We start from the raw sequence: 11,760 nt of genomic DNA, 5'->3' as shown, positions 1-11,760 counted from the left end.
CCAAACACATATTTTACTTCTTTATTGTCATATACTGGATTTTAAGACACTCAGACAAAACACCTAGAAACACACACACAAGCAGAATGAAACAAACTTACACATAAATACACATACATATATTACACATATACTTAAACACTATTCTGTATAATAAATCACTTACATTTCTTCAGTCCTGATTTCAACCTCCACTCTCCACCATGATCCACACTGTGGAAGAAGCAGAGGAGCAGACAGTAATTCAGTGACACACAACCTGTCTTACACACACACACACACACACCTTACATACCTGCAACACAAACACCCACACACTCATTAAACACAACCCCCAATCACACACACACACATACCCAAAGTATGAATTAAATTGTGATATAGAAATGGGCAACATTTTAATCACAAACTTCTTTGATTTCTAAAATGTTTTGAATGACATCTGTAACTAAAGTGGACAGGCGTTGTTCGTCAGTCATCTGTTTTTTTTAATGCGGGAGGTCCATAAACATTGCAATAACGCCAGTCTTGGTCAGGGATTTTCAGTGAGCCGACGCTTCTGCGTTTGTTCACCTGAAAGAGCCGGCTTATTTGCCTCCAGAAAGACTATTCATTTTAAATACATAAAAATAACCCCAGAACAATGAAATCTATATTATATTGTGAATAAAATATAAGTTTATGAGATTTGTAAATTATTCCATTCCTTTTTTACTCACAATTTGTACAGGGTCCCAACTTTTTTGGAATCGGGTTTGTACAATTCAGAAATATTCACAATTGTTCAACATTTACAACTGTTGCCTTACATTAATGGTTATGAATTGAAAACTGTATGCATGTGTCATTCCTTAGAATTATTGTGTGTGTAAATACAGAGGGACAGTACACCACCATCATGGTCCATCTACAACTATAGTTTCTTAGATGTGTATATACTTTTATTTGGCAAATATTGGTGGCCACTTGTCAACCTTTCATCACATCCAATCAGAGATGAAACTGTATCTACTGCAGAACACTCAGTGCACTTTTGGCTCTTACAGGTACATTGAGAATGGTTCTCAAGATGCTATAAGTAATGAAATGCAATATTGGATATTTCTTATCATGAATAACCCTTAATGTTTTTGTATTTCTTTTTTTTTTTCCCTCCTACTGTAGTTTGTGTCAACATAGTAACTCTACCAGATGTTCCTCAATGTCCCTCAGACATCACCTCAAGGAAAAAGGTGAACATTTCAGTTCCTGTATGTGTATATATATGCATGTATATTTTTAGAATGACATTCTGTAATATTCAAAGGGTTAAAGTTACCAAATGTACTGAACTATACTGTAGTGCTCTCTACTGACTTCTACACTACCTCAAGCTCAGTGTAGTTACCATTGATTACAAAACAAATATAGATGTTTATCACTTCAATGTCAACTAAATAGTATCTAGCAAAAAATCAAAATATCACCCATTGTACCGATTTAATTCATACAATATTTTTGTCCAACCCTTTGTATATAAGTCCACGGGATGTACCTACTTTGGCCATTGTTTTTTTATCATAATACCCTTTGCTGTGCTGAAATCAGGGTGAAAGAATAGCCCTTGTGGAAAACCACCTCCACTGAGCAACATGATCTCACTGACCTTGTGTATATCTCTGTGTATCTCTCTGTTTGCAAATATTAGTTGTTAAACTGTTTTGTGTTGAAGAGTACTTTGATCTCTGTCTTATCTGCCTTAGAAAGAGTTCTAAAAGATGAAATTGCCAACACACACATTACTTATTACTAATAAAGAAAGCATCTACAGGACTTACTTGAGTTTCTCCAGTCTCCAGTGTGGATCCTCCAGTCCAGCAGAGAGCAGTCTGACTCCTGAGTCTCCTGGGTGATTGTAGCTCAGATCCAGTTCTTTCAGGTGTGAGGGGTTTGACTTCAGAGCTGAGACCAGAGAAGCACAGCCTTCCTCTGTAACCAGACAGCCTGACAGCCTGTAGAGAGTTTAACATGATTTCCCAATAATTGTTATTCTTTGGTGCTTAAAAAGTATATTTTCATTAGGTAGATAAAAAACAAGACTTATTATTTGGTGCTATTTTGTCTGGGGGTTTTAAATGTATTGAGGGGGATTAGCCTGAAAATTGGGCAGATATCAGGGCACAATGATTGATTGTGTAGACTGAATCACATGGAATGATGTGTTATGAGCTAGTGTGGTATTGCTGTCAGAATATATGCCTGTTTATTAGGCTGTGTAGTTCATAGGGTGTGCCCTAGGCTGTGTAGTTCATAGGGTGTGCCCTAGGCTGTGTAGTTCATAGGGTGTGCCCTAGGCTGTGTAGTTCATAGGGTGTGCCCTAGGCTGTGTAGTTCATAGGGTGTGCCCTAGGCTGTGTAGTTCATAGGGTGTGCCCTAGGCTGTGTAGTTCATAGGGTGTGCCCTAGGCTGTGTAGTTCATAGGGTGTGCCCTAGGCTGTGTAGTTCATAGGGTGTACCCTTCCTAGGAGTGTATCACAAAATGGTAGTGGGTATAAACACAGCACTTCTACTACTAGAATCAAGTAGTTTCTCTGATATCCCCCAGGAGGTTTTTATGAATCTATTTATTGTAAAAGTTATTATGTACCCATAAAGACCACTGTTATTCCATTGTTGTTCTCGGCCTGCTGGTGTGTGTGGGGAAAAGTAGTCTCCTATACCCAACCAAACCGGGTTTAATAAAAGTGGTGGCAGCGACTCTATCCTGTTGTTCCACTTACGGTTGGACAGGAGGGTTCTATTACAGTATGATGATCTCATGTCACTTCCTGTAACTCATTACAAGTCCCAACACTACCTGTTTGACCAATCTGTTGTACCCTGCACATAAACTAGGTGTTAAGTTGAGGTTGGTGACTGAAAGCAACTTGGCAACAAATAGACAAGTGGGAGCCTGTATTTTGCAATAAGATTTGAAAAAGGCATGTGATCAAACAAAGATTCAGACGTCATTCATCACAAGGTTGTGTAAATCTGAAGCTGTACCTTCACATTTTGAAACCACATGTTTGAAATCGAAGTGTAAATTAAACAACCTAACCCATCCTAATTTACACTCAATTTAAAAGAAGCCAGGCTTTCAAACAATTTCCAAAAATGAAAATACACAGAAAGAGTCCCAACCAGTAGATCTATAGATGTTTAGTGATATGCTTGAGCAAAGGTAAAGTGTAAAATGTTGTTATTTATATGAGGTTATGGAAGGTTTTCTGCGATAGGGATATACAGTCCTCTCCAAAGGTCTTAGGCACATGAAAGTCAAACTAAAGCTATTTATTAGGGTAGTGTTTATTTGTAATATATACACACAAATATTTTTAACTACCCTTTCCAACCCCCGTCAGATGTTGACGTGATGTCAGAAACCTCTAACGTCCTGATTCACGTATTATTGTTACTCTGAAACATGACTCAATAAAACTGTACTGAATGAGTAGTGCTTTGAAAACTGAACGGTGCACCTGACTGTCCCATCAGTACGTCCATTAAGTTTTTACTGTCCCATCAGTACGTCCATTAATGTTTTTACTGTCCCATCAGTACGTCCATTAAGTTTTTACTGTCCCATCAGTACGTCCATTAAGTTTTTACTGTCCCATCAGTACGTCCATTAAGTTTTTACTGTCCCATCAATACGTCCATTAAGTTTTTACTGTCCCATCAGTACGTCCATTAAGTTTTTACTGTCCCATCAATACGTCCATTAAGTTTTTACTGTCCCATCAGTACGTCCATTAATGTTTTTACTGTCCCATCAGTACGTCCATTAAGTTTTTACTGTCCCATCAGTACGTCCATTAAGTTTTTACTGTCCCATCAGTACGTCCATGAAGTTTTTACTGTCCCATCAGTACGTCCATTAAGTTTTTACTGTCCCATCAGTACGTCCATTAAGTTTTTACTGTCCCATCAGTACGTCCATTAAGTTTTTACTGTCCCATCAGTACGTCCATTAAGTTTTTACTGTCCCATCAGTACATCCATTAAGTTTTTACTGTCCCATCAATACGTCCATTAAGTTTTTACTGTCCCATCAGTACTTCCATGATTTCTAGCATTTGTATGAATATGAAAGAATATGAAAATTAAGAATATGAAAAATAAGGAATGCAAAATGGATTTTAAATTGTGTGTTTACGTGAATTTCTGCCATTTGCACTGGTTTCACAAAGCTGAGGGAGAGAAAATTGGCAAGGATGCAGAACTAATTAGACCCTTAAGTGGCCCTTTCCAGTGAGTGTCCAACGATACAACCTCGACAAGAGAAGTGGATATGAGACTGTTATTTTTGAGCTGAACAAAAGGCCTTTTTATGACATGTGCATTTGTCTTGTTTTGAGACTGGACACATACCAAACAAAAAAAAGCTCTTACATTTTAGGTTCAGTTGTTAATGAGGTTCATTTATTCTAAAACAATAAGAGGAATTAGTACATTTTAATTTCAGGCCCACTTCATTAATTAGAATTGGACCATGTATTGCATCATGTCATGATGTCCCAATATTGATCTGTTTATTAACCACCTATCCACTCTGTGGAAGTCACCCTCTGAGTTGTTAGCCACACGTCACCATGAAGAAACACTCAGAGAAAGTGTGTAAGGGATAGGAGCTGGATTGGGACTTGTGGAATGAATATTGTGACGAATATTGTGACGGCCCTGTACACATTTTCTTTTTTAGATACACACTACCTGTCTGTGTGTAATTTAGTGCCTTATCAAACGTACAAAATGACAATACGTGATAGGTTTGTAAACAATATGCAGTTAATTAATTTAAAGTCACAACAGTGGGCGGCACAAAGTTCAGACTAGGTACCTTAAAGGTCAGAAAATTATTAAAAGGCAAACAGCACCAACTTGGGACCAAAATACACTCACCTAAAGGATTATTAGGGACACCATACTAATACTGTGTTTGACCCCCTTTCGCCTTCAGAACTGCCTTAATTCAACGTGGCATTGATTCAACAAGGTGCTGAAAGCATTCTTTAGAAATGTTGGCCCATATTGATAGGATAGCATCTTGCAGTTGATGGAGATTTGTGGGATGCACATCCAGGGCACGAAGCTCCCGTTCCACCACATCCCAAAGATGCTCTATTGGGTTGAGATCTGGTGACTGTGGGGGCCATTTCAGTACAGTGAACTCATTGTCATTTTCAAGAAACCAATTTGAAATGATTCGAGCTTTGTGACATGGTGCATTATCCTGCTGGAAGTAGCCATCAGAGGATGGGTACATGGTGGTCATAAAGGGATGGACATGGTCAGAAACAATGCTCAGGTAGGCCGTGGCATTTAAACGATGCCCAATTGGCACTAAGGGGCCTAAAGTGTGCCAAGAAAACATCCCCCACACCATTACACCACCACCACCAGCCTGCACAGTGGTAACAAGGCATGATGGATCCATGTTCTCATTCTGTTTACGCCAAATTCTGACTCTAACATCTGAATGTCTCAACAGAAATCGAGACTCATTAGACCAGGCAACATTCTTCCAGTCTTCAACTGTCCAATTTTGGTGAGGTCGTGCAAATTGTAGCCTCTTTTTCCTATTTGTAGTGGAGATGAGTGGTACCCCGTGGGGTCTTCTGCTGTTGTAGCCCATCCGCCTCAAGGTTGTGCATGTTGTGGTTTCACAAATGCTTTGCTGCATACCTCGGTTGTAACGAGTGGTTATTTCAGTCAAAGTTGCTCTTCTATCAGCTTGAATCAGTCAGCCCATTCTCCTCTGACCTCTAGCATCAACAAGGCATTTTCGCCCACAGGACTGCCGCATACTGGATGTTTTTCCCTTTTCCACCATTCTTTGTAAACCCTAGAAATAGTTGTGTGTGAAAATCCCAGTAACTAAGCAGATTGTGAAATACTCAGCATGGCCCGTCTGGCACCAACAACCATGCCACGCTCAAAATTGCTTAAATCACCTTTCTTTCCCATTCTGACATTCAGTTTGGAGTTCATGAGATTTTCTTGACCAGGACCACACCCCTAAATGCATTGAAGCAACTGCCATGTGATTGGTTGATTAGATAATTGGATTAATGAGAAATTGAACAGGTGTTCCTAATAATCCTTTAGGTGAGTGTAAATCACTATCAGACATCATCACCCGAAGTGAAACCAGTGATAACACATTTGGGGTTCTGGACTGGTGTTACAAATACAAACTATTAGTCTACTCACCTCAGAGTCTCCAGTTTACATTGTGGATCCTTTAGCATATCAGAGAGACACTCAACACCTGTATCCTTCAGGTCATTGTTACTCAGATCCAGTTCTTTCAGGGTTGAGGGGTTTGACTTCAGAGCTGAGACCAGAGATGCACAGCCTCCCTCTGTGACCAGACAGCCTGACAGCCTGTAGAGAGTCAAACATGATTTAAAATACTGCTTCTGCCATAACAAATCTGTCTTGTGTAGGGCCCCATAAAATCTGTTTAATGTCACACCTCAATATAAAACCCCTAGACAGTAATGGGGTGTGGGTGGATTAGCTGTTTCTTCACCTGCAGCCGCCCGCAATTCTTAATACAAGGATTTTTTAATATTTAGATATTTTAATGTATTTCTAATCTAATTGTGTGTAAAGCACTTTGTGTAACTGTACTTGAAAAGTACTATACAAATAAAGTTATTAATATTAAGGTCAGTCAATAGCAAATATCATTGTGATTTTTTCAACCAATTTGTATCTATTTTTCAAAAAAAATATATCCATCCCAATTTCTCAATAAAACAATTCTCTGTAATGACCTTTCCTTAAATATTCCATCTAAGTTACAGATAGTCAAAAGATTGAGAAATTTCCCTTAAGCATGTTTCACCAAGCCGTCACTGAATCAGGAAGTGTTTAGCTCATACATGTGTGCTTGAGGGTAACACACTCCCCTGCTTTACAACCATGACTGACATTACAAGAGTCGCTAGAGAGCAACAAGCAGTCGCTAGAGAGCAACAAGCAGTCGCTAGAGAGCAACATCCCATTTGGACATTTTCACTTAGGAGTGTACTCACTTTTGTTGCCAGCGGTTTAGACATTAATGGCTGTGTGTTGTGTTATTTTGAGGGAACAGCAAATTTACACTGTGATACAAGCTGTACACTCCCTACTTTACATTGTAGCAAAGTGTAATTTCTTCAGAGTTGTCACATGAAAAGATATAATCAAATATTTACAAAAATGTGAAGGTTGTACTCATTTCTGTGAGATACTGTTTATGTATATTTCATATTAATGATGCATAAATACAGTTGTGCTCATTAATGTGCATACCCTGACAGAAATTGTGAAATGTTGGCATTGATTTGGAAAATATGACTTGTCATGAAAAAATGTATGCAAAGTGGATGCACTGAGCAGGCTAGATACTGATCCATGGGGAGCAGAAAAAGAACAGTTAAAAGACCTGTGTAACAAGGTAATGGAACTTTAAGATGGAAAAGGATATAAAAAGATATCCAAAGCCTTGCAAATGCCAGTCAGTACTGTTCAATCACTTATTAAGAAGTGGGATCTCTTGATACCGAGTCAATTTCAGGTAGACCAAGAAAGATTTCTGCCAAAACTGCCAGAAGAATTATTCAGGACACAAAGAAAAACCCAAAGGTAACCTCAGGAGAAATACAGGCAGCTTTGGAAAAAGATGGTGTGGTTGTTTCAAGGAGCACAATATGACGATACTTGAACAAAAATGAGCTGCATGGTCGAATTGCCAGAAAGAAGCCTCTACTGCACCAAAGCCACAAAAAAGCCTGGTTACAATATGCCCGACAACACCTTGACACACCTGACAGCTGTAATTTGGAGTGATAAAGCAAAATAAAGCTTTATGGTCACAACCATAAGGGCTATGTTTGGAGAGTTGTCAACAAGGCCTATGGTGAAAACCCTATAGGGGAATACCATCCCCACTGTGAAGCATGGTGGTGGCTCACTGATGTTTTGGGGGGGGGGGGGGGGGGGTGAGATCTAAAGGCAAGGGGAATCTTGTGAAAATTGATGGCAAGATGAATGCAGCATGTTATCAAAAAATTCTGTCAGACAATTTGCATTCTTCTGCACGAAAGCTGTGCATGGGACGCTCTTGGAATTTCCAGCATGACAATGACCCTAAGCACAAGGCCAAGTTGACCCTTCAATGGTTACAGCAGGAAAAAGTGAAGATTCTGGAGTGGCCGTCACAGTCTCCTGACCTTAATGTCATCAAGCCACTCTGGGTAGATCTCAAACGTGCGGTTCCTGTAAGACGACCAAATACTTTGCATGACCTGGAGGCATTTTGCCAAGACAAATGGGCAGCTCTACCACTTGCAAGAATTCGGGTTTCATCGACAACTATTACAAAAGACTGTCAATGATGCTAAAGGGAGCACTACACAATATTAAGAACTAAGGGTATGCACATTTTGAACAGGACTCAGTTCATGTTTTGTTGTTTTATGATTGTGCCATTCTGTTATAACCTAAAGTTGAATATGAATCCCATATGAAATAAAGGACATGTGTTTTGCCTGCTCACTCATGTTTTCTTTAGAAACGGTACATATATTATCAATTCTCAAAGGGTATGCAAACTTTTGAGCACAACTGTATATTCTATTTGCATAAATTCAGTTTTATTAAGTATGTAGTTTTGTGTATATGTTATACAGAATGGATACTTTGCTCTGTCTAGGAGTATGGGGAACATGTGGTTAGGACATATGGGGACTTGGGACCAACTCCAGCTATACCCTAACAATAGAGCTGCCCGGTAGATGAAGTTAAAATCATTAAAATATACAAAAACAAAAGAAGAGAATTGTCTGGTGGATACAGTTACATGTACTGCCTGTTTGTGCGGCGCTGTCTGGTAGATGCAGCTAAAGTAACCAGTGTGACAACGCTCGATTAAGCATTGAAATTGTATGTGTGTGTAAATAGTGGCCTCTTTGAGCCACTGGAACTGTACTGTTTGTGTTAGTCGTAATTGTGTCCTGTTGTGTGTTATGTCATGGCTGATGTTTCTAGAATAAGGTGAACTGTTAGGATATTTTAATAATACAGCTCCGGAGAGACCTCTGCCCCTTTTTCTTTCCTTTCCAAAAAAGTAGAGAAGGACGGTTTTCAGTAAGGAACAGAAGGGTTAAAATTAAGAGACTACTGCAAAATGAATGCTTCTGTTCCTCACTCACAACTTTCCTTTTCAACTGATTTGGAAAGGAAAGAAAAAGGTGCAGTGGTCTCTTAACTTTTTCCAGAGCTGTATAAAAATTTGACTAAAATGTAAATAAAAGGTACCTCTGTATGGCAAACTAAACTGTAACTATCAGCCGCTCTTTAAAAGAATACAGATATTCTTCCTTTAACCAAGTCCAGCTCCGGCTAGGTGAGATTGATTGACAAAGGTAAAAAAAAGGGGTTTTGGAGGTGTGTGTGTGTGTGTGAGTGTGTGGAAATGCTGACATTGTTTGGATAGGGAGAATAACATTAGTTAATGGTCGTTGATAAAATTGAAAAATAACGGATCAGAGAATCGTGAATGACTATGTGAAATGCAACAGAATTGATTGAGTTATGGGTCCTCAATTCTTGTGGTCAACAGCCATCTGTTTTATAATTTAGGCTATTATTTGGATGTACTGAATGCTTAGTGAATAGTGAATTAGTGAAAAGGGTTTGCTGATCCACTCTGGGCTGAGTGTAGACTAGTTTGGATATTGAACCAAAGCAGGTTAGATAGAAGTGGGACTGTGTTAACTTGTTTTATTGCAATTCTGAGGTGAAGAATAAAAATAGTTGTTAATTGCCGTCTATAATACCCTGTCGACTGACTCAAGAGTAGCCTACTGTACACAAGGCAGCATTTATACCGGTAGTAGCCTACTGTAAACAAGGCAGCGTTTATACCGGTAGTAACCTACTGTACACAAGGCAGCGTTTACACTGGTAGTAGCCTACTGTAAACAAGGCAAGGCGAGGTGAGTTGAGTCAAGCCGGTACCATGCAGTGGAAAAGCACCAATGGAAAAAACTGGGATGGCAACTGAGGATAAGACTTCATTTTCCATCCACCTTGAATATCATCTGTCCCTCCAGATGTGCAGTTGCTCCCTCAGCCTCACTTGTTGACCATGTGGAGTAAAATTCTACACAGACAAATGCCTGATGTAAGCTAAGTTGCCTAAGGTGGTGGTGGGGCTGTTGATGAGGTAGCATCTTTTGATGTCTTTAATTTGTTATGTGCATTCATAATTGTCCTCCACTTGTGCTGCTGGTTCTCTGACTTCTTCATCTGAAGGAGTGTGTTGCTAATAACAATAGTTTTCTTGTCTCTGGTTTTCTTGTTCTGTTGTCGTTCCTCTAAGGTGCCCCAAAAAGGCCGAGAGAAGCTCATCCATGATTTTATCTCTAGTAGGGTTGACTACTGTAATGGCCTCTTAACTGGACTCCCCAAAAAGACTGTAAAACAACTGCAGCTCATTCAGAATGCTGCAGTTAGAATGTTAACCAGGACCAAGACAACAGAGCACATCACTCCGGTTCTATGTTGGTGTCTGTATGGAGTATTGGGCCAAAATCCCTGCTGCAGTGTGTGCAAACCTGGTCAAGAGCTACAGGAAACATAGGTTCTCTTTAATTGCAAACAAAGGTTTCTGTACCAAATATTAAGTTCTGCTTTTCTGATGTATCAAATACTTATGTCATGCAATAAAATGCAAATTAATTACTTAAAAATCATAAAATGTGATTCCGTCACTCACAGTTGAAAAGTACCTATGATAAAAATTACAGACTTCTATATGCTTTGTAAGTGGTAAAACCTGCAAAATCGGTAGTGTATCAAATATTTGTTCTCCCCACTGTATGTATGAATTGTGCTATATAAATAAACTTGCTTGCTAGGAGTTGGGGGAACATGTGGAAAGGACATCTGGGGACTTGGGACCAATTACAGCTATACCTTGTTCCCCTCTTCACCAGAACTCTTACCAGCTATACCTTTTTCTCCATTTGGACCCAGACCCATATATGGATGTTATTTAGCTTATGCCTCTTATGTTCCTAAAACTTGTACCAGTAAGATGAGAACCAGATGTTAGAAGAAAATGTAAGGGGCCCATCAAAATGTGTTTCTTTGTCACACCAAGGAAAGTGCACTTTGGAGAGTGTACTTTGTCTGTGTATCATCTACAAGCTTGTAATAAACTATTTAGAATTAAAGTGCTGATTTCCTGGAGTATGTATATTTGAGAAATTAGAATCAAGCGGACCCACGAACCAGAGAAGTAGAAAAGAATAATCTGCAACACTAGACTGCAACCAGGCAATTCCTGAAGATGGGGAAGTTCAAGGCTTGGACCTGTGGGTAGCTCAGACAAGGTGGAGGTGGGAACAGGTGGATTTCCCTTTGGTTGTGTTGCCCCTCTGTTATGTTGTTAGTTCAGTTGATATTTATTTTCACTCACCTCAGAGTCTCCAGTCTACATCCTGGGTCCTTCAGCAGAGCAGAGAGCTTCTCCACTCCCGTATCCATCAAGTCATTGTGACTCAGATCCAGTTCTTTCAGGTGTGAGGGGTTTGACTTCAGAGCTGAGACCAGTGAAGAACAGCCTTCCTCAGTGATTCCACAACCTGACAGTCTGGAGAGAGAATATCATGATGTCACAAACAGAAGAAAAGTTCAGAATAACATCATTGTCATGTCAACTCTTTTTTTTAAACTGAAGA

The 11,760-nt window shown here is 39.4% G+C and overlaps 1 protein-coding gene across 1 annotated transcript in view; it reads right to left on the bottom strand.

The window, feature by feature from the left end:
• Positions 1-13: 13 nt before the first annotated feature.
• Positions 14-11,760, bottom strand: part of LOC105012803 (NLR family CARD domain-containing protein 3-like) — a 101,545-nt gene continuing 89,798 nt past the window's right edge. The window contains exons 10-13 of the mRNA XM_034295674.1: positions 11,499-11,672; positions 6,236-6,409; positions 1,957-1,991; positions 14-63 (exon numbers count right to left, since the gene is read on the bottom strand). Of these exons, the coding sequence (XP_034151565.1) occupies positions 14-63; positions 1,957-1,991; positions 6,236-6,409; positions 11,499-11,672 (433 nt within the window). The remainder of the gene's footprint in view (positions 64-1,956; positions 1,992-6,235; positions 6,410-11,498; positions 11,673-11,760) is intronic.

Source organism: Esox lucius, chromosome 11 (assembly GCF_011004845.1).
Source record: "Esox lucius isolate fEsoLuc1 chromosome 11, fEsoLuc1.pri, whole genome shotgun sequence".
Lineage (NCBI taxonomy): Eukaryota > Metazoa > Chordata > Actinopteri > Esociformes > Esocidae > Esox > Esox lucius.
Note: the sequence above shows the minus strand (reverse complement) of the source record. Positions and strands in the feature narration are given on the sequence as shown.